Source organism: Fusarium solani (assembly GCF_023522795.1).
Source record: "Fusarium solani strain SB1 chromosome Unknown bctg00000001, whole genome shotgun sequence".
Classification (NCBI taxonomy): domain Eukaryota; kingdom Fungi; phylum Ascomycota; class Sordariomycetes; order Hypocreales; family Nectriaceae; genus Fusarium; species Fusarium solani.
Window position 1 is genome coordinate 5,616,719 of NW_027072156.1, and position 22,227 is coordinate 5,638,945.

Genomic DNA, 22,227 nt, shown 5'->3' on the forward strand with positions numbered 1-22,227 from the left:
ACAGTAGTGCAGTTAAATTCCAGACGTAGGACCGGTAGGGGAAGAAATCTATAGACCAACCTGAATATTGTTTGGGACTAAGAAAAAAAAGAAAAGAAGAAAGTCTAACCGAGTACACCTTCGCCACCAACAAAGAAATCCGCTAACGCGTAACCTTCCACACCCCAGAGCCCTGCGCCTGAAGACTGACCTAAGTCAGTGGGTTCAAAACTCGAGAGAGGTTGATTGGTTGCGCCATTAAACGTCGCTTGAAAGGCGAAATCATAATCCAAGTCTGACATCGGGACCAGATCAATGTCGGCCCCTTGCCCTTCCGGGTTGCCACTGTCCTCCACCACATTCTGCTGAGGCTTAGAGCAATCAGGAGGAGGAGCAGTAGCAGCTCGATCCTCTGCACGTTGAACAAATCAGTACGCAAGCCATAATAATCATTAGCCTAGGGCATACTCACCTGAAGGTACAGAGAGGGTTGAGTTTGGTTGCTCGTTAGAACGTGGATGCTGGAAGCCATTCCCCTTATGCTTTAGTCGATATCGTTTCTGTGCCCGTCTAAGTTGGGCTCTTCGTTTGTCATTGTTGATATATCGCCTTTGACCGTTTTCAACGCCAGTCTTCGTCATGCTGGGCAAAATCGCAAAAGAGTACACATAGATGATGCAGAAGAAAGTCACGCTAATTCTCTACAGTCCCCCGCCTCAGTCAACCAGTATAGACACCGACACTTTATACTCGGGATTTTTTTTTTCTTCTCGCATGCTGTTCACAGACTTGTTGGTTCATGTACCATGCACAACCACTCTTTCGCCATACCCACTCTTTCGCCACGCAAAAAAAAAAAGCACCACCAAAACTCATCAACTTTACTTACACAGAACTTGACCAAAATGAGGGATGTGTGTAAAATCTTTAATCTCATAAATAATAATAAAATTCCTACATCAAATCCTGAGTTTTTTGATAACCCTTCCTGATCGCGTGGTTGGTTGATGGGACATGGTTTCTTCTCTGACTTCGATGACCGAGCCAGCCTCCGATTCTGACTCCTCCTCGCCTGAACAGACAGATTCCACCACAACAGGCATGTTTTGGGTCTCTTCTTCGGCTATGGCTTCTCCACCAGCTAGAGTCTCACCAAGAGTCATAAAACGTTTGTTAGGATTCGGCACCGCCTTCCTCTTCTTCCCTCTCTTCAGGCGAGCCAATTCCTCCTCCAGACTAGCAATCCTCATAGTATGCGCCGCTACCGTCTGCTGTTGAGCCTCAAAACCCCTGGCTATTACGCTGTACCGTCTTCGTGTCTTTGGTGATTTGTTCAGCCCAAGATCACGAATTTGACGGCTCGTCTTGGGCGTATCGTCCGAGTCAAGATACGGCGCAGGTTCGGGGGTCACTCTTGGGCTACCATTTGACCTATCTTGTTGGATTTCTGGATGCCGAAGCGCTTTGGCACGTGAGATGGGCCAATTTCCAGTAACCCTCCAGCCGGAGAGTATGTTCTTCTCAGTCATTCCAACTTGACGAGCCTTGGCGTAGGCCCTGATGAAATTGACCTTGTCCATCGGGGTGGAATCAGTCAATGAAGCGAACTTTTCCAGCTCTTGTCGATATGCGGCCTTGGAGGCATTGAATACTCCATTGTCCAAAGGCTGGAGCCCATGAGAGCAGTGTGCTGGCAGATAACAACAATAAACGTTGTTTAAAAAGCACGTGGCCATCCATTCATCCTCCCCGGTATTTAGTAGTGACCTTGAGCCAAGGAAAAGGGTGGACGTACCGTTGCATGACTCCCATGGCCATCTAGTATGACCAGACGCGCATCAGAGTCGTCGGCCGGCATTGTCTGGGGCAGATAGACTCTTTCAAGCCATTCAACGCCAATGTGGTCGTCGGTCCACCCGTTAGGCGAAGTTATGTAATACCAGTCTGCTATCTTCTTGAATTCGTCAAGAAACCACTGTTTCTGGAGTTCCTTCCCCTTGAAGATTATACCAGGGGTCAAGGCGCGGCCGTCAGCAGTGACGGCCTCGATAAATGACGTCCAGTTTCGAGTCTGTGGTCCCTTGAGAAATGCCTTCCGCTTTGGGTCCGCACTTCCAACAACCAGGCCATCCAGGCCTGAATAAAAGGGTTAGTCGGCCGGAATCTGAGAGTTAGCAAAATACAAGGATGGATGCTTGCCGAAACCAGTCATAATGCCTCCTTCGTCAACGTTGACGGTGTTTTCAGGCTTGATCCAGCCATACTGGCCCTCCCTGATATCAAAGTACCAGTGAACCGCCTTGGGCGTGAAAGAGTCGAACCTTTTGGCTTCTTGGCGTCTACCCATCTTAGTCTTCAAATCTGCGCGGCGGTTGATAAATCTGGTCACCCAGTTGCGTCCTAATTCGGGATGTTCGCCCTGCTGTCTCAGCAAGCCCATGACGCAGGCGCGGATCTGACTGTGGGACGGAGCATAGCCCAGAGATTCCTGGCGTAGGATCCAGAAAGCCAACCTGTCCTCCTGATTCTTGGACAGACGTCGGCGAGGGTGAATCTGCTCTTTCACCGCCCCGCGGCCGTTGAGTCTGTCGATTAGAGTCCTTCGCGGCACTCCCCGTCTCTGAGCCGCCTGAGGAGGTGAAAAGCCATTATCGGTAATATCCAATATGGCGTCAGCCATGTCGTCCTCTGTATATTCCCATCTAGGCCGCGAGGTAGGCATTTTTCTGTCGTCGTCAAAGACAAAGGCCAAAAAACACGACAAGGAGCGGTGAGCGGCTTGGTGGTCAGACTAACAATATTTCAATAGCATAGCCTGCATATGTCGCGTGCCCCACATAACCTTACAGAGGCAAAACAATTACCTCCACTCATTTCTATAATCAATAGAGCCAACTTCTTTTAGGTAGCTATTTACTTTGGCCAACTTTGGTGTAAGTGAAGTTGACGAGTTTTGGTGGTGCTTTTTTTTTTTTGCCTGGCGAAAGAGTGGGTATGGCGAAAGAGTGGTTGTGCATGGTAATGAGTCCCGTCCCGACAGACTGGAAATGGTGGGATCTATCCACCGTTGATGCGACAGGGGAAGGTAGGAGACATTGACGGGATGTCAACATTCCTGTTAGAGTAACGAACTTTTCTCGGGGAGTTATCACAAGTTGCCTCGAACCTCTGATCGGAGTCATGGTTGAGGGATTCATTGGGGAGGCCAGAGAAAACAATCGACGTGACGAGCCAATGCTTCTCAAGTTTCACTTGCAGCTACCCTACACCTACAGCGAACAAACAGACAGTCAGAGAAGGAAGAGCTACAGGGCGGGCTGCGAGAGTCCCAGAGAAGAGACAAGCTAGTGGAGGGCTCCTGATGCACTGTCAATATGCCATCCATGCAGCACGTACCGAGACTACGGAATTGATGACGGTAGGTATGTTGATCAGAGGTGGAACAAAGAGGCGTGGGCTTGCCAAGCCGACGCGCGCCATTAAGGATGCTGCCTTGCCGGTGATTTGATTACATGCTCCCTGCGCGACCTCTGCTTCCTCAAAAACCAGGGAGGAGGCAATGCATTGATGACAATCATCGACGCTCAAATTAGACTAGATTCGCCCATCATGCGTCGTATTGCAACGAACGGCCGGTTTCACCATTGACGCCATGTCAGCAATGTCTGGATGTAACTGGTAGTGGTAAGGAGGATCGCACACTGACAGGTTGATGGAGACTATGCCGCACAGAGGGGGCTGGAACTGGATTGAGATGAGCGGCTTGAAAAAAAAAAAAAAAAAAAAAAATAGAAATAAATAAATAAATAAATAAATACAGCTGTTCCTCTGGGTCTGTTTCGCTGTCATGAGCAAGAAGCCGCTGCCTCGCGTGTGATGGGCGTTGGTGGGTGACTCTCAACTCTTTTCTCCCTGGCAAGACGGATCCACGCGGCCTTCAACCAGTTGTTTTGTGGCCAGTTAGATTACCTACCCCGCCGCCTCCCGCATTGGGGCTAGTTGTTCGCTTAAGAAGTTAGCGAGCTTCAGAGGTCCCTTGTAAGCGACTGCAATGTTGTTAAAACGTAGATAAGCTGTGTGATTTATGTGAGCAATCACTCGCAGAAGGATTGGAAGGAAAGCGAGGCGAAGTTTATTGCCCTGCACTCTTGACGTGCTGATTACCGTGACTGTGCTAAAAGGGATGCAAGAGGAAGCAACGGCGAAGATGAGCGCAGTCGCTGGCCGTCTTGATACACAAAGTAGTTGCTTGATTGGGACATCACACACGAGTGGCTCAGAGGCTTAATAGGACTCGCGTCTATACACCAGCTCACCAAAAACTAAGGGTATATCCTGTGTAAAATTTTATTCTGCAGCAGTCGGCCGTGCTGTGAGCTCTTGAATCTGTCTGGCAGGAACCATTCCGCTTCTTAATTTTGAAAGCGGAACGTGCGCAGTGGCCTTGATCCCCGGAAGACCCGGACCGTCATGGCCCCCTGAACTTCAAACGACCTGCCCTATCAGGGTAGTCACCGAAGGATCCTGTAACACCGATTGCGAGGCCTCATTAGTTCATGCTACGGAGAACGGATAGGGGAAGCCGCTGCGCTGCCAAGATGCTGAATGGTGAGTCCGCATCCCCTGCTGCATGGAACCCGTGACTTGGGGCCGGGTCGAGGAAGGAACATCAAACCCCGGGATCGCAGACGGTTTCACTTCCTGAACCGTCAGCTTTACCGCACTGCAGTTGAGACTGCTTGCGGCAAGCACACTTCTTGATTACGCCGGGGTTCATACAGTACAATACTGTAAATCAGCTGATGTACGCAGAGTGCTACGGTATGATGCTACGGTTATGCTTACTCGTGTGCTCCACATAAGCCGGACGATGCCGGGTAGCGGCGGCTTCCTCCGATGAAACTTGCAAACCAGTTCCTTCTAGGGCCTGGCTCTGTAAGGTCACTTCTCGCTCCCACCAGCTGCCCATCATCATCTTGCCATATCGTGTGGCTCCACGGCGCCGGACATCCAACCAGCCAACAGTTGGCCCGTCCACCCTCTACCGGAACAATCTCGCCGTCGCCATCCGAGTGGCACAGCCGACGGATCTACGTGTACCCTAAACCTTAAATCAACGACCAGCCACCCGGGAGAGCAGTGGTGGTTCGGGGCCACATCGTTGAACCGTAGACGCCCGACTGCGGCGCTTCAGAGGAGCGAAGAAGTCCTCTCAGGGCTCAGCAGAGCCAGTTTCGCAGTCTTCCAGCTCTGCAAGAGAGTTGCTACAGATCGACCCGGGGGCAGAGAGCGATTAAATGCCCGGCCCATGAGAGGCCTCCATAGGTGACGACTGTCTAGGCGGTGGGAGGGCAGGACTAAACTGAAACCGACCTACAGCGAAGACGAAGACAAGGTCTACAACATCCTTTGTCATCCTGGCGTTCTATGTGGATGAGCTGTCTTCGAGGAACCCCTCTTCGCCCGTCTCATTCAGACCGGCATTATCATCGCCCTCATAGCATAGTAGCGCGAAAATTAGCCGAGAAAGGAATTCCTTAATTTAGCAAAACGCAGACGCCTACTAAGATCCCAACACCGCTTGTATGGTTACCCTTTCCTTCATTTCTCGATTAACCAAAATGACCGACTATCCCCCCGTTCCTTCAAAGTTGAGATTCATTTCTCCTGTCTTGACCCTACAGAACCCGTTCGGCAGTCTGGTCCAAGAGAGCCCAGTTGTCAAAGTCGTCACTATCCAAAAGGCCAATGATAGACTCATACCCCAAGTTGGCAGATTGTACATGGTCCTGAGAAAAGACTTGCGGTTGCGTCTCTAGTATGGGCAAGGGAGGTTGATTTCGACCACTTGCTAGCCCGGAAACGTTGGGGCTCAAGTCTAGATCGGCTGAGGCGTCCTGCCAGCCTATCGAAAAGGTGTCATTGTTGTCCAAGTTGCCCCAGGCGTTGCTGGCAGAGTCCCAAAGCTCCAACCCGGCTCCAGAGGTATGCTGGAGTGCATCATCCGAGTGATTATTGCCAAATAGTAAAGGCCAGTCAAGCTCCAGGGGAGATGTCTGTCGCATTTGGACCTGCTCCATACCTGCAAACTGCACTTCTGCATTTAGATGTGAGGTCTGAAAGTCATCATTTGACTTCGTTGAGCCGTCCACTTGCAGAAGTGTCTTCCGCACGGCGACTTTCACCGCATTCTCAACCTGTCGCACCAGCTGTGGATCTGCTGATATTTGAGCTGGGTTCGCTATCGCTGTCAACTCCTCTATAATACTGCCAGGTAGTTTCTCAATTAATATATGTCGATAATAGTCTGGAAACTCTGGCACTTCTGGTTCGTAGTCTATGGTAGCATTAGCTTTAACTTTAATTTGGGGAGGCCATATTTCCTACAGGGACTCGGCAAATTTTCGCCGCCTGGAAAGATGATTGTGTATATCGCACGCCACTTCTCCTCTTCGTCTGGACATGTCTGATACATCTTTCTGCTCCTTAGCTGCTTTTCTTGCTCTCTGTTGATTCCATAAGGTCTCGGTGAGGGCTTCTGTCGACATGGATCCTGGCGATGCTCGTCAAGGGCGGGTTTAGTTCCAAAATCTTCAAAACAATTGCAACATTGACTGTCGGATAGCATGTGTCGGCGAAAGATGTGTTCCCTGTAAGCACATCGTTAGCCATTAGAGAATCATAAAACTTAGCGAACGCTGACTTGACTCTGTGGACGCTATTCCAGCCAGGTCCTACGCATGTGCGCGAACCCATGAATGCTTGCCGATTATGCTTATAGAACGGACAAGCAAATCTTCCGTTTCCCAACTCTCCTTCTTCATCATTTCTTTTCCTGACGCTCTTTGCCTTGCCGCATCGTACGTTAAATCTGCCAGAATCGACGTCGTCTCTTTCTGCTGAGCCTTGTCTTCTCTTCTTGTAGGCCTTGCTTGATCCATCTGCACCTTCGCCGGAATGGGGACTTTGTCTTTGCCTTTTTGGTGGCTTTTGTTGAGATTTCGCCGCCCGCTGGAGCCTTTGAACTGCCATACTCTACACCTTTGAAGCCTGCGTTGCCTTCTGGTTCACTCAAACTACCGCCAAGTTGTTCGTTAGTAGGCGTGAGGTTCTTCTCTTTCATTCTTAAACAAGTTCGTGGCATATCTTATGGAAGAAGTAAGTTTCGATCTATGCAGAGACGTAGAAAAAGGATTTAACGAGGGCTTAAGCACCGACAGTTTAGCTTAATATGATGATGGTCAAGACATACGTGGAGACGGCGCCGCCCACAGCTGTGGAAATGGAGAAACTCGTTCACATTGCGGCTGAGTAATCTAAAAAGGAAAGACTTGCGAAAGGCAGCCCCATTTTCAAGCCACGACCACCAAAACGGCAAGGTTTGGTTTGCTTTCTGGGGCAAAATTATGGTTATGGTTGTCAGCGATTGGCTTGCCCAAGCAGGCTGATTTTAACTCTGTCACAGCTCTAGGGACCGATATTCAGAAAGTCCAAATAGCACCGCCCCTGCCCAGCCGAGCATAGGTCGCAGCTGGGGACGCCCTGGTGGCCGCGAAGTCGAACCCTAGTCAGCTTCAAGCTGGGGGGTTCACGGTACATACGCAGGTCCGGAAGTGCAAATCTCGGGCGAGGCAGCCGGGCATGTGATACGAAATATCTATGAAGGGAGCTTATGGTTGCTATAAAACTGTACACCTTCCATTAAAGTATGATGCAGTAGTGTGCTTACCCCCTCTAGCTGCTGATCGGGATATAGAGCTCATTGGTTCTTGCCATGTGGTAAGCAACTGCTGATAGGGGCACCAAGTCATTGAAGGTGGACTCTGGCTTGCAATCAGTCAGACATAATATGTGCATGCGATGTGTATACAGTAGCACCCTTATGTATTACCCTCCACTCGATGGCATATACGTTTACTGTTGCGGGAAATGCTATAATTTGTGTGCGTATGCGCATAGCAATGAAGTATTATACAATATAAGCCTACAAGTTACAGTATCGTGCTATCTATATATATATATATATACTCTGCTATGGCCTTCTCAAGCTACAGCACTTATTAGTCAAAGCATATATGATAACGGCGATATGAGTTCTGATTGGCAAATAGTAGCAGAAGTCAGTAATTATATTGCACCTTTTTATTTACTACGTGAGTTACTAACATTTGCAGAGCTTCCAAAATCGTCGCGCCGAGAGGCTGCCAACAAGGTGGACCATACCAGAGCCTATACCGGAAAACATCTCAGCCTCAAACAGCCAAGTGGCAGATCTATTGCCGCAGTGGCTGTCCGTCGAAGAGATTAAACTAACATCTCTGGGCGCGTCGGCTCTAGCATCGAAGATCCTCGCCCGGGAGTACACGTCCGTTCAAGTCACTGAAGCCTTCTGCCATCGCGCGTCACTTGCTCAGCAACTCACAAATTGCCTGTCTGAGGTCTTTTTCGACGAGGCCCTGGAGCGAGCTCAACAGCTCGACAACATTTTGCAGTCAACTGGAAACCCGGTTGGTCCGCTACACGGAGTGCCCATATCTGTCAAAGACCACTTCAACATCAAAGGCCAGTTCACGACTGCAGGGTATATATCCTACGGTCAAGACCCTCCAAAGGATGAGGATGCGCACGTCGTCGACATTCTGCGCAATGCAGGTGCGGTCCTCTACACTAAGACGGCCAATCCTCAATGCATGATGGTTCTTGAGACCGTCAGCAATATCCATGGCCGGACTCTCAATCCTTGGAACACCCATCTCGGGCCCGGAGGCTCCAGTGGCGGAGAAGGAGCTCTTCTGGCTCTCCAGGGGTCGCCTCTTGGTCTTGGCTCTGACATCGGTGGCTCTATTCGGGTCCCTGCCGCCTTTAATGGCGTCTACGGCTTCAAGCCGTCTGCCAAGCGCATCCCGATTTCTGGCGTGGAGTGCACAATGGCCGGTTCAGAGTCCATAATGCCCTCGGTAGGACCTCTTGGTCGTAACGTGGAAGATCTCGAGCTGTTCTTCCGGGTGGTTTTGGGAACAGAACCCTGGACAAGGGAACCGCTTCTAAAACTCCCCTGGAAGTCCATACCATTCGACCCCGATAAGAAACTGTCTGTGGGAGTAATGTCGAACGACGGAGTCGTGACGCCTCACCCCTATATGACACATGCGATCAAGGGCATTGCTCAGAAATTGATCTCTGCCGGCCATGAAGGTAAGGGCCCTATCTGCCGGTGACGACGTGAATACTCTCCCCTCGCTAACGTCTAAAGTGATTAATTTTACCCCATATAAACACAAGGAATCCTGGGATGACATTTTGCTGCCGCTCTACTTCCCCGATGGCGGGCTTGACATCAAAAACACCCTCGAGGCTGGAAAGGAGCCAATGCTACCAAGCGCCAAGCGATTGATTGATGATCCTATTATCAAGAATCTCTCTCACCATGAACTGTGGAAGGTCAGTAGACGCTCCATTTTCAGCCGCCCCACTGACGCTTCCAGCTCCAAATCGCACGAGACGAGTATCGTAAGAAATACCTGCAGAAATGGGCCGAGACAGGCTCCCAGACACAAAATAGAGAGCCAATTGATGTGCTCATCTGCCCAGTGGCCCCTGCTGCCGGTACGCCGCACGACGTCAAGCCATGGTGGGGTTATTGTTCGCAATGGAACCTGTTAGATTACCCAGCTGGTGTCATTCCAGTGGGCAAAGTGCTTCCAGGCGACGCGTACCCTGCAAACTATCAAGCGGCGAACGATCTCGATCAAGAGAACATGGACCTCTGTGAGCATGTGGCAGTTTTTACCAGATTCATTATACTAATAGATCTTTCTTGTAGATGATCGATGTGATTACGGCGGCATGCCAATCGCGATTCAGGTGGTCGGACCCACGCATGAGGATGAAAATGTGATGAATGCAATGAAGATTCTAGACCAGCTGATAAACCATCAGAATATCTAGCATAGGCCCGTGTTGCTTCATGGCATAGCTAGGTTCTATGTAGCTCATGCAGATCTTCTTTTTCTGATTAAAGTACCGTAGTCTACCCGCTACTCGTTGAAGTACATGAAGTCCCAACAAGTCGTATATAACGCTCGCATTACCAACTTGCCGAGACTCTGAGGTGACTGATAGTTGAGAAAAGCATGCTTGTCAGGGTCAGCCATGCACGTAGCCGTCAAGGCAGGGCCATACCTTCTTAACCTGATCAAAATCACTAGCAAAAGCAAGTGTATCTCGAAAAGCTAGGACACCTGTGTCCCAGTCGCCGCGAGGGGCCATGACAGATTGCGTGACGGTGTATAGAGCTCGAAGATCTTGGACCACATTCAATGGCCGGCTCGTAAAGGGATCTAACACTTTGGTTTTATTTATTAGTAACCAGCAGCAGCTATGAGATGCGATAAAGACAAAGGACGCACATAGCTTTACTGTTCCGTGCGTATCAGCGAGGATATTATAGGTTTCTGCCTTCAAATGCGGTATACTTTGTTTGTGTAAGTATATCAAGCCGTCAAGTACCTATGAGCTAGATAAGCATGCCTTCAGTGATGGCGTGAGGAGGAGCATCGACCTGAGCGATGATAGTAGACAGATCAACACCGGACAAGTTAGGCATACTCGATAGCTCGGATAAGGATACTGGTAGGTACTCGTAAACGACGGAAGTTACCGTGGCTGATTGTAGACAATTCTCAATTCCTACTAGATGGGGATGGCCTAGGTGGCGAATAGGGATATTGAAATGCAAGTGATTGCTATCCAGTCGCTTGAATTCCCTAATGATTACAAAACGTGACTTAGCGCTGGAGGCATTGCCTCGCTTTTGCGCCATTATAACATAAAAATCACTCCCACCGAACTTGATTGAAATGACCCTTTTATATAGCTGTGGCCTGCTGATACCTGGAGCAGTGCTTTGGCCAGATTGCTGGCGTTGATTCGAACTTTGCCTTGTCTGGTGATCAGGCTGTCCGTTGTTCATGGGAGGATCTTGCATGTTAGGGACTAGAAGCTTACTCTAAGAGAGGCGAAGAAGACGTTTTGCTAGTTTAGTCTCGCGTGATTCATGGATACGCTTTAGTATAAGCTCGTAGAGACTATCGATGCGTAGGTGTAAGTATAAATAGGCTTTCTGAAAGCTAGTAAGCCCAGGTTAACATCTATATTTAGCAAACGCCCATGAAACAGAGTCTTGCTATGTAAATCAGCATTGAATTATAGATTAATATAGCTGCTATACTGTAATATCTTCTATGACTTGAAAAGAATAGCACACTTAGGGCCTTTCGGGGAGGGCGATATTGGCCTAGCATTCAACACAAACAAAAGACATTGCGATTAAACATAAACTCTAGCTTCAATTACCCTATAAGAAGAATTTTCCAATAAAGCATAGTTTAAGAGCGTCATCCAGCGAAGAAGGCTCACGTAGCATGAAATAGTTCATCAGCTCCTCGTCGCTGCTCTGTTCTACGAACCTTGCCCTATGATCACGATGCCGTATCCGCAATGGAGACGAGATAGCATCCTGCCCAGAAGCTGTGTTTGTCGCCAGCACTTGTGGCGTGCGGGCCTCTGGAGTTTGCTCTCTGGAGCCGCCTTGACTATTGCCATCCTGCTGGCCTCCTCTAAACTCGAATTTGGGAACAGGATGACTTTCAGGTATCGCCGAAGGATTGTCAGGGCTTTGAAATAGTGCAGAGGAATTGCCTAGGCTGTCGTCCTTTGAAGTTGGCGAGGGATTCACCGAGGTCGTATTTTTTGTATGGAGGCTATCCATCAGGATTTTCGGGTCAATCATGTCATCTGTAATGGGCTCTGGCGCCGCATGAGAGATGTCCAGGGAGAGCATAGCTGCTTGTCAAAGTTTGAGTTAGAGCACATATGACCAATTAGAAAAGGGCACATGGACCTACCACTGGAATCGTAATTCATACCAGCCAGATCAGCAACAGAACCTAGATCCTTAATCTCAACTGAAGCTTGAGTCGGCGGAGTATCGAAAAGATTATGGAAGTCTTCGCTGAAGTTTGGGTAATCAGGCTGGTCGAGAGCGGAGTATGGATTACCGGAGTCATCCTGACGCCGCAACTTCTTACGTCGTGTGTCTTTGTCGTGCCCGGGTTCGTTATCTCTCTGTCTCTTTCTCTCTCGGAACTTCTGTTGCGCTCTGCGATTCTGGGCCCTGCGTCTCTCCCTACGCTCCTCTTCTGACATGTCAGGCGAAACCATGATGCGAATGATTGCACAGCAGTATTGATAGAAAGCCGTTGTATTTCCTTAAGCTCCGTGCTGAGACGTCACCTCAACGTTTATATCTAAGCATGCTCCCTTGATGAGATGCGAACTTGGCCCGCGGATGATTATTCTGTCATCAAGTTTGAAACTTGAATCTGGCCCTGTTACTGTACATACTCTACAGTTCACTCCTGTTGGATTACCATTGTGTTAACCCCTAAAGTGGAGAGTGGAGCCGCCGTAATCATGCTGTTGTGTAGTCAAGTAATCAACTACTGATAATCACGCTTCGAAAAGTACCGAAACTTTGCATCCGCTTGTTCTAACCCCAGCTACTTCGCCTCCGATAACCTCGGTCTCGGTCGTCATCACTATGATTACCCGAACCCTAATTACAACCACCGGATTACCATGCCCCTTGCCGTCAACATCATCCTCGCTCGCTCTTATCGTGATTACAGATGCGAGATTACTTCGAGCTACTTGCTTCGATCCTAGCCATGCAAGCTTTGGTTGGCTTGATCCTGACCACTGTAATGCTTATTAACGCCTTATCCTTGAATAACCTAGGACGTACTCGGCATCGGATCGGTCTTTTCTGTTTCGACATAGGCCGAAATAGGCAGGACTGGTCATCAAGGTGGGGACGCCCGACCGCTCCATGCGGCCCTGGGCTGGAAGGATGAGACGGAAACTGGTGGCGATTTATAGCGCGTAGTCTCGCCGATGATTGCCCAGCTTGAAAGCGTAATAGCTGCCTTACCGATTTCGCAGCAATGTCATCCACCTGGCCCGATCTACAGGATTTTGATGGCGCACCGTTCTTAGGGCAGGAGGACAACCACCGGAAGCTTGAGCACAAGGTGAATCTTCAGGGGCAGCGACAAGCCGAATCTGAACGGCTCCAGGCTCAAACGGAACGACGGACTATTCAGCTCGAAAAAGAAGTGAAGGAACTTCGCGCTGTCATTGAGCACCTCACCACTCTACTTGGATCTGTACTTGGAGGGATGTAAGTTGAGACAAACATCAATGGCGAGATAACGAGCTAAGCAATGAGCAGGCAAAACGCGATAGATGAGTGCGAGCAGCAAGACGATAAATTTCGGCGATATAATAAATGACTACGAGTGGCTTCGAGGTCATACATTGCGTTTGTGGATGTTTAAGCGTCGGAGGAGTGGAGTGAGGGCGAAGTATAGGAACTATTGGCCGGGCATGGGAGTCGATGAAGAAGAGTCAAATGAATTCTCCATCATGTCTCCATGCCAGGCAGTTGTCTCATGGGGAGCATCGATTGTGCTATGTTTGAGTATATTGGATCGTGCGTGACGGACGGTTCGCGCGGTGCATCGGCCGATCGTATTGGCTATTACTTCGCCTACAATGTCTTACTTACCTTGTAACTTGTCTACAGTGACTTGCTGAAGCTCGGTTCGCTGGGTCTTCGATAATCGCGGTGCCGTGCGTAGAGGGTTGACGTGTTCAAGTGTGCCAAGTTTGGCGTCAGAGGCGAACACGCCCATGGCTCCTGAGCATCCGGATGTCCACGAGGCTTGATCATGATGTACATAGCTATGATGGTCAAGTAATTAGTACTGTATGGAGACACCTCTAAGCGACAAAGGCTATTATCGAAGAGGAAGCTAAAAGTGTTCGATACAGTACATATGTTGTTTTGTCGCGCAGGAATGCTGAGTGCACTTGACAAAAGGTAGTTCTTGTTGTCGTGATTGTGATTATTCTTGGTTAAGTTTTCATGATCTCAATGAGAGGCCCTTTGGGGCCTTATATCTTTGAATGATCCCATCTAGGACTTTGAACCTTAATCGTAGGACTTCAAACTTTAATCTTGATCCTGAAGCTTAGGGGGAACTCTCAGTTCTTCCAACAACATATCGATGTTGCCGGGCAGTCAATGCTTCTTATTTGTCTGCTGCAATCATTTCTGTATTCTGATATCGTTCTGGAATACCCCTTTGCGAGAGTTCCTCACGGGCCCACCTCCCTTTCTTGTCACAGCTAAACCTCAAAGTGCCTCTCTCTCTCTCTCCTGTTAACCATTATACCCGTCACTGCTGTAGTGCGGTGGTGCTTGGTCAGTAGCCTGTTCTTCCTGCGGCTCAACCAGTGTCTGCTTCTTTCTGGCTGCTGCCTTAGCCTGTGCCTTCTCCTTCCGACAACATCCATATGTTATGACGGCTGCGCCAGCGATAATTGAGGCGCCATAGCCGGCCTGGGCGACGCTACCGAAGTAGACGATGCTGTAGTAGGGGTAGTCGTTGCCACTGAACTTGGCAAAGGAAGCCTGAAAGCCCTGGACACGGTCGGCATTGTAACCACCCGTGACAATCAAGTCAAAGGCTATGATAAACTGGAGGATGACGAAGAGCGAGATGCTGCTCCTGTGGTCTGCCAGTATCTTCGGGTGAACTCCTATGAAGAGGCCGAAGAGGCCGAATAGAGCGGTGGGAACAGCGCTTATCATCGAGACGACGAAGATATTATTCTGGAGACTCTGGAAGGTACTGGCCAACAGCACTTCCTTATCATCAACATAGCCGGATCTTGCGCGGCCCCGCAGGATAATTGCGAAGTTTATGATGGCTGAGCTGAGGGCGGCGGCGCCCAGTGCGAGGAGGGCAAACGCCAGGACCGCCACACGGCAGCGGATTATATATCTGGAAGCCATTGTGAAGGTAGAAAGTCGTTGACAGACAGTTTTGATATGTAGGTAGAAGACTTGTTGGTGTGATGAATGCAGCCCAAGGGAGAGGTGGTCAAACTAAGCCGTGAAGTATCGAGTGTGGGTTGTGGTAAGCGAGAGGCGAGAGACAGAGCCTCCAGAATTGCTCCTTTATAGCATTTTTCTCAGCAAGTCGGCTCACTCCTCCTCTCAGAGGCCTCTCATAGTGTTGACGGCTCACGCCGAAGCAGGGCTTAGCCAGCCTGTCTAAAGCTGCGCAAACGGGCGCCCGGCATGGTTTCTGGCGTGACGCTTTGCATGATTTTGAGATGCGACAAAGTATCATCCGAGTCTGCCTTGCCGATATTGGATGGTCATGTGCGAACCATTGTCCCAAACCCCTGAATTTACCTTGGCTATGCACGGTGGCTAATACAGTACACGCGTCATCAATAGTTATATTGGATCTGTCACTGGATCCAAAGGGATCTGTGGGAGGGTCGGGCTAAGCTCAGAAGAGAAGCAACAAGCATTAGAGGCACGGCGTTGCGGTGGCAATTCATGCATCCCCTTGTCAAATATTTTGCTGCAGAGGGTTATTATGATAGACGCACTGAGCCAGGAATAGCTTCCTGGAGGCGCCTTTACACAGCCGAGGTCACCCATAAGGCAGAATGCCGGCTCGGACATTCCTCAAGATGGAAGGCAGTACAGGGGCTTGAAGCATCGTTATCCTACATATGAGGTTACGTATCAAAGGCAAAGTAACTAGGCTGCCGTGCCTTTTTAGGGGATATTGCAACCGTAATCAAACACGAGTGTATAAATAGCGCATTTACGCCATGCGGGCAAGAGGCGCAGACACAAACTTTCACACTTGATGACAGGATAATCATCCGCAGGTCAGTTTCGAGACAACATGCCTAGTGTTGGCATCCCAGTGTGGGGCCCAAGGATATATCAATCGAGCCATGCAAATCTCGCCATCTCATCTCTAAGACCGGATCAGCCACTGGGCTGTGCAATCTTAGCTCTGAATGTGGTGAGGTAGATGGTACAATCTTCCCTCTCCCTCTATCCTTACCGCAGAGGGGTACAGTATGGGTATATAAGTGCCCTAGCTTCCCAAGCAAGACTTGTCTTTTACTTCCAACATAGCTGTCTCAGCCCTTCCATTTCCATAACCACGCCATCGCAATATAGCGAGACACCGGAGTAGCCATGGGGGAACGTATCATCATTCTCTACAATGACTCGATCGACTCTGATAACTGGGCTGCCCAGAGAGCTGTCATCAGAGCCACGTCCAGGGAGTCCAATACGCGCATCATCTGGATTTTTGAGCCTCGTCAGGTATCCCTGGGCTTGAACAAGTCGACTGAGCAGCAGAGCCGTTGTTTAGAGCTCATCATCAAGCATTTCCCAGATCATAAAAGGCCCTTCAAGGTGCTTATAGGTGGTCTTTTGACTGAAAAGGATGTGCAGAGCGTCCCAGGGCTAAGCGAAGAGGACAAAGAAACTGTGAGTGAGGACTTTGTTGGATGGCGCAAATATTGAGGCTGACATGATTTTTTCAACCACAGCTTCGCTTAGCCATCAAGCCTGATTACGGGCCCGAAGAAGATGCATTCTCACACAGAGAACTTGTCGCTTGGGATCACGCAGCGGCGCTAAATGAATGGCTTCACGCTCCTGTCGAGGTTTTCATTGATCTCGACGGCTTTGAAGAAGTCCACAACCCAGTGAATCTCTTCTTCCACCGACAAGAAGAGCTAATCGCTCGCAGCGAAGAAGAACTTATTCGCTATGGAAACATCATGGAGGAGCCACTACCGCAGCGACTGGACAGCCTCAGAGAGTGGTATAAGACCTGCACAGAGACAGCGGAGAAGAAAATTGGAGGCGTCGGAAACTCAGTCAAGCAACTCGAGCTTGACTCACTCTGCGAAACCATCAAATCTGCAGAGAGCGTGCTATTCCTCGGTGGCGCGTCTCTCGGAATTCTCCAGCGGTTCATCGACAAAGGTGTCGCTGACAAGGTCAAATGCCATCTGCAAATTGTCAGTACTCGAGATTCGTTTCTCCCAAATTCCTTCTAACTAGTGTATACAGGGAACATGCGACATGGCTCTCAACCTATTCCCTAACCAGTTCAACATTGCCCTGAACCCCACAGCCGCCGAATTCGTCTTCCAGCACTTCAGCGACTTCGCCGACTTTGTCGTAGTCCCATCGCATAGCGCACAAAATGCCCAATACTCCCTCGTCGGACTCAAGAAAGAAGGCGGTCCAACGATGGAAAGGAGATGTCTCGGCTTCAACTGCGGCGAAGAGCCCCTCAAGATGGCAAGAGACCAAGTATCACTGGACAAGAACTACCCAGACAGAAAAGCTCCCATGTCAGACCTGACAGCATTCCTATATGCTCTTAAGCCCGGATTCGGCGACGCAAAGCTGGGCTACGTCCAAGTTGAAAACCAAAAGGGCACGCTCATCTTCAGGAGGAGTGATTCGGGCATCAAGATGTACGATCTAGAGGCGCCGATCAAGTTTGAAGCGGACGAGGTTGTTGCTCTGCTGAACTCATTGGAGAAGGGCAAAGCCTAGGATAATGGCTGGAAATAAAGGATTGGTGCCCGTCTTGGAATGGCTCCATGAGTCATTAGGTAAGTCAGACGGTTCTGCGGTGTGCAACTTCGTATCTTGAATTTACTTGGCTTCTCTGTCCGCGACCATTTTAGCCTTCCTTAGTCTATTAGGAGTTTCTACATTTGAATGGGAAATACTATAGTTATAAGCACGAGGAACTTGCTTTAGCTTGCTTGCTGCATAATACGAGATCTCTGCATGCTGAGATGGAAAAGCTAAGAAGCCATATGTGATAAGCATGGCGAAAAGGTAGTCAACCATGGAGGCCCGCCTATAGGGACTAGGGGAAGAAGAAATATCAAAAGTGTATTAATTCTATAGGATCAACCCCGAAATGAGTAGTTGAATAAGGGTCCCTTTATCTTGATACATGGAAACATTCTATGACACACGAATAATATTCTCTTTGCAAAAATATATAACTTATCAGTGTGGAAGACTAGGAGTTATGCTGCGTGATAACAGGGCAGCTCGAGGTATAACAATAAGGTCTATAATAGAACTTACTGCCTATTTTTAGATAGTCTTACTCCTCTCTAGTATTTATTTAAATTTAGGTCCCCCCTCTATATATAAACTATTTTTAGATACTAATATCTCTATTTCTTTATACCCTATTTCCTTATTAACTAAAAATAGTTCTTTATATCTATAACTAAGAATAGTAATAACATATATTATAAAGTAGTCCGCTTCGCTACCAGTTCTTCAGTATACAATCATCAACGAAACACTTCTAACCTACCATCTATTACCTACGATACTATACCAATCTATCTATAGACACCTCAACCCTCTGGAAAATGGCCACAGTAGATCCTCTACCAATCTCTGGACAAACGGTCCCAGTGGACTTGGATAGCGGAAAAGCGTTCCAAGAACAACTTGACCGTAAATTGCAGCCTTTTATCGACAAATTTCTAGCCAGTCAAAACCCCGCAGATCTGGAAGCACCCATCGACGAAAAAGGTCTAGCAGATAACGAAGATGCCCTAAAACAAGTGGCAGACAATTTGGGAGTTGATAGTAACTCACTCGTGCAGAAAGCACAGGACGAAATCGAGAGAATCCTAAGCTGTGACGAGAAATCGTATGATAAAATCCTTAATCTAAACGGCATGGTCACGCTGGAGTTCGCTCTGAAGCAATGGAGACAACTCGGATGCTTGATTCGACCTTTCATCAAGCAAGACGATGCTAAGAAGCAGAAGAACGCCGCGAGAGCGTTCGTCAGTATGATTCTACTATCTCACAAGTTAGGGCCACGCGCTGACTAAAGTAATTCTAGGACTCTTGACTGCGGCCAAACAGAATCATATCGAGAAAGGTGACATCAATGAGGTAGTTTTCTGGGAAGGGTTGGTGGACTTGAACGCGTTCATCAACGACACTGCGGCCCCGGTGAATGAAACACTCCTAAAGGAACCTCCAACCGAGATACGAAAGATCCACCAAGAAGCCATGGAGGAAGTGGCTGCATTGAAGTTAAACTTGGAAGATAACAATATGCTCAATAAGCTTCACAATTTTAATTTCAAAATCATAGAAGAAAACCATCGCAATGGGTTAATGCGGAGTAAGGCACACCAGTGGGTGGTTCCACTGGAATTTTTCCACCCCCAATATATCCTGGCGGCGGAAAGATACAAGGACCTTGAAGCTGATCCAAAGAGCTCGAACCTTGTGGCCGAGATCCAGAAGTTGAAATTTGTTGTGGATGAGAAAATCAAGCGGCACCACCTTGCAAGTGGTTGGGGCATTCCATCAGCTGAGGATTACCTGAAGGGTGTCGAGGAGATCAAGAGAATCATGTCATGCTCTAACGATAACGACTACGAGATGCTAAAGATAACCCAAGACAGCGATGATGGTGTCAAAGTTAAGGCTCTCCGGACTATAACATCAATGATTCACCCTATATTTTCTTTCCGGAAGGATTCAAAGACTGCACTACAGAGTAAGGCCGCCAGATCCCACTTCAGACTCCCTACTGACTAGTGACCCATAGAACTTCTCTCGGCTGCTTCTCGGGTAGGTATCGAGGAAGACGAAAGAAATTTCTGCGAGGATTGGACTGGCGAAGACTGGGAGGACGATGAGAACCCCCCACCCGAGGACCCGATTGAAAAACCGCCCCAGGAGATCCTAGATCTATACAAAGAAGCCTCGGGTCTTCTATTGAAGCTCTTTGACGAGCCAAACAACAAGCAGGCGAAGGAGGATATCCAGATCATTGACGACAGGGTGCGCCGTATTGAACAGACTCTCCTCGCGCAAACGATGTCTGACGCATCTCCGGTTTGGGAATTTGACCCAGACTGGTGGTATATGCACATGGACGAGTGCGCGCAGTATCAGAATGCTCTTCGGAAGAACTACGACGACGAGGCAGCTAAAAACGGCCTTCAACAGCTCGGCATCATAATTAATTACCGTGTAGAAAGGCACCATTTGCCAGACAGCTTGAAGCTAGGCACACCAGAACAATATACGAATTATTTGCGGAACGAAGAGCAGGAGTTTAAGAAAATAGCCCAAGAGAAGGCGACCGACGCAGAGAAGCACCTATCAACCATGAACGATAACTTGAGCAAAATTCCCGACGGGTCCGCGGTCGAACAAACACTGAGGGCCCAACTTGAACAGATCAGGGATGACGCCAAGAAATTGGTTCGGGGCGCCGAGACAGCTGTTCATGAGTCCAAAAGCGCGGCTGCAGAAGCACAAAGTTCCACATGCCACTTCGACGCAAAACTTGCCTGCGAAAAAGCTGAAGGTGCCCTTGCTCGGGTGAGCCAGATGGTGTCGTCCATGGCGGATCTACAGGTACAGGCACTGGCCCTAGTAAAAGACCCGACACAGCCCGGCGTATCGCGCCCGATCGTTTATCCTTGGCATACGGAAAAACTTAACGACGGGCGGCGACTCATCGGCTACGTGAGGGCTGGGACTGGTTTCCAGGTTTGCGTAGAGGGAGAAGAGAAGGGTCGCCTCATACGAAGGATAATTGCAGGTGCAGATATTGGAAGAATTGTTGCCGAAGACTATTCAAAAGAGAGTCGATCCAAGAACATGGCCGATTCGGCCTTTGACTTGGCAGGCCGGAATCTCGGGTATAAGGACATCAAGGACATTCATTGGGTCGCTTCAGCTACGCCAAAAGTGCGCAAAGATGGCAAGAGGTACACAAGCCCAACCGCGTATTGTTGCGTGGCACTTTGTGCCCCTGACAACGTTTCGTTGGTCACAGTGACAAGACTTCGGAAGATCGCAGGAACAGTCCAAGCAAACGAGATAATTGAAAAAGCCTGTAGAGAACAACAAACCCCGGTACCATGGGAGCAGCCATATCAGGAAATTATATACAGTGCGTCAGAGGAAGCCATAGCCAAAGGTGGACAAGGGGCACCAGGGACCACACTTGCGCCTAGCAGGGCCAATGGCCAAGCTGGGAGCGATATCGCGGCCATCGAGACTCGACTTGCAACACTTGAGGGCGAATTCGGTAACCTGAAAAGCGACATGAAACCAATGGTAGACAGTGCAATCAATGCAGCATTTACGAGTAATGAATTTATAAAGAACCTACAGCAAGCGGTTCTGGCAGCGATTCAGGCCGGGAAGCAAAGCTAGTGACGGAGAAAGGATGATCAGAGGGCTTCAATTGGGAAAGTAATAGTTCATGTATCTAGGTTCTTGAGAATAGAGATTTTGTTGGTCGCCATAGTTTTCTGGATTTCCTAAGAGCGGAAGCAATAGATCGTATCAATGCCACTCTTTGACCTTGATCCTTTGCAAAGTTTCGTACTGCAATAGTCGGTTCTGCCGTGGGCTTCGAATCTGTCCGCCAGGAACTATTCCGCTCCCAAACTTTCAGAGCGGAACGCAAGCAATGACATTGATTCTCGGAAGCCGCGGGCTATTTGGCCTCCTGAACTTCCAACGACCTGCCGTGTCAGCATACCTAGGGGGCTAACTAATGATAAGCTGCCCCTCTGTTTTTCTGTGATGAACAGAGAGGTTGCGTATCACTAACCCCCTGGGTAGTCACCGAATGACGCTGCAACATCTACGTTGCCGCCGATCCAATCGCCTCTTAAGAGCGTGTCATCTCCTTAACGTGACCGGGCTAATTGTCAATAGCGGACTGACGGTGATTGTATCCTTGACGGCTCACATCCGTCACCCTCGAACTCACCCCCACCCGACAGAGTCCGCACTGCGACCGACCACAGCATCGAGCTTCAGGCCACCGGCGGCGGCCAAATCACTGGTGGCACTTTTAATAAGTCTTATGACGGTGTGAAGCGAGGCTGCATGGCTCACCACAATGGTAGCCATGATGATGTTGTTGCTGCTACTACTTATCCGCTGAGAAAGGAGGCCTCAACTCACCTATATCTGTTGGCTGGCGACATAGCACTTTCACATCTTGAAAGCTCAAGTGGTCCACGTACCATCCGAGATGGGCCATCTGGCTCTACGTCGCCAATACATTGACAGGGGGAACCGCTGGATTTAGGCGACTCTGTTACCGAGAAAGAGTTTAAGAATCACAAAGAGACGCGCCAATATCTACCATCCAGTACCCCTCTGCCGATAAGACCCCTCTACTGATAAGCAAAAAAAAAGTTTCCCCATACAAAATGCCCAATTTCACTTACACGGTGCTTGGCCAAAATTGA

General features: G+C 49.0%; 8 protein-coding genes across 8 annotated transcripts; 4 read left to right on the forward strand and 4 right to left on the reverse strand.

Moving 5' to 3' along the window:
• Window positions 1-104: 104 nt before the first annotated feature.
• MRS44_003892 (uncharacterized protein) lies at window positions 105-2,701 on the reverse strand (the record flags this gene model as incomplete). Its single annotated transcript, XM_065623450.1, has 6 exons — window positions 105-391; window positions 452-539; window positions 869-904; window positions 963-1,646; window positions 1,775-2,115; window positions 2,185-2,701. 6 exons carry the CDS (start codon window positions 2,699-2,701, stop codon window positions 105-107), a joined length of 1,953 nt encoding a protein of 650 aa, XP_065479522.1.
• A 2,956-nt stretch (window positions 2,702-5,657) lies between these two features.
• MRS44_003893 (uncharacterized protein) lies at window positions 5,658-7,102 on the reverse strand (the record flags this gene model as incomplete). Its single annotated transcript, XM_065623451.1, has 3 exons — window positions 5,658-6,316; window positions 6,367-6,629; window positions 6,927-7,102. 3 exons carry the CDS (start codon window positions 7,100-7,102, stop codon window positions 5,658-5,660), a joined length of 1,098 nt encoding a protein of 365 aa, XP_065479523.1.
• A 966-nt stretch (window positions 7,103-8,068) lies between these two features.
• MRS44_003894 (uncharacterized protein) lies at window positions 8,069-9,927 on the forward strand (the record flags this gene model as incomplete). The annotated part of the gene is made up of 5 exons (XM_065623452.1): window positions 8,069-8,098; window positions 8,154-9,174; window positions 9,233-9,420; window positions 9,465-9,747; window positions 9,803-9,927. The coding sequence occupies 5 exons, from the start codon at window positions 8,069-8,071 to the stop codon at window positions 9,925-9,927; spliced, it is 1,647 nt and encodes a 548-aa protein (XP_065479524.1).
• Window positions 9,928-11,335: 1,408 nt separating this feature from the next.
• On the reverse strand, window positions 11,336-12,201 carry MRS44_003895 (uncharacterized protein; the record flags this gene model as incomplete). Its single annotated transcript, XM_065623453.1, has 2 exons — window positions 11,336-11,823; window positions 11,886-12,201. 2 exons carry the CDS (start codon window positions 12,199-12,201, stop codon window positions 11,336-11,338), a joined length of 804 nt encoding a protein of 267 aa, XP_065479525.1.
• Window positions 12,202-12,983: 782 nt separating this feature from the next.
• Window positions 12,984-13,661, forward strand: MRS44_003896 (uncharacterized protein; the record flags this gene model as incomplete). Its single annotated transcript, XM_065623454.1, has 2 exons — window positions 12,984-13,219; window positions 13,625-13,661. The coding sequence occupies 2 exons, from the start codon at window positions 12,984-12,986 to the stop codon at window positions 13,659-13,661; spliced, it is 273 nt and encodes a 90-aa protein (XP_065479526.1).
• Window positions 13,662-14,263: 602 nt separating this feature from the next.
• Window positions 14,264-14,899, reverse strand: MRS44_003897 (uncharacterized protein; the record flags this gene model as incomplete). The annotated part of the gene is made up of 1 exon (XM_065623455.1): window positions 14,264-14,899. The coding sequence occupies one exon, from the start codon at window positions 14,897-14,899 to the stop codon at window positions 14,264-14,266; it is 636 nt and encodes a 211-aa protein (XP_065479527.1).
• A 1,215-nt stretch (window positions 14,900-16,114) lies between these two features.
• On the forward strand, window positions 16,115-17,500 carry MRS44_003898 (uncharacterized protein; the record flags this gene model as incomplete). The annotated part of the gene is made up of 3 exons (XM_065623456.1): window positions 16,115-16,414; window positions 16,477-16,953; window positions 17,006-17,500. The coding sequence occupies 3 exons, from the start codon at window positions 16,115-16,117 to the stop codon at window positions 17,498-17,500; spliced, it is 1,272 nt and encodes a 423-aa protein (XP_065479528.1).
• An 845-nt stretch (window positions 17,501-18,345) lies between these two features.
• Window positions 18,346-22,042, forward strand: MRS44_003899 (uncharacterized protein; the record flags this gene model as incomplete). The annotated part of the gene is made up of 4 exons (XM_065623457.1): window positions 18,346-18,775; window positions 18,831-19,499; window positions 19,551-21,076; window positions 21,686-22,042. The coding sequence occupies 4 exons, from the start codon at window positions 18,346-18,348 to the stop codon at window positions 22,040-22,042; spliced, it is 2,982 nt and encodes a 993-aa protein (XP_065479529.1).
• Window positions 22,043-22,227: the final 185 nt, after the last annotated feature.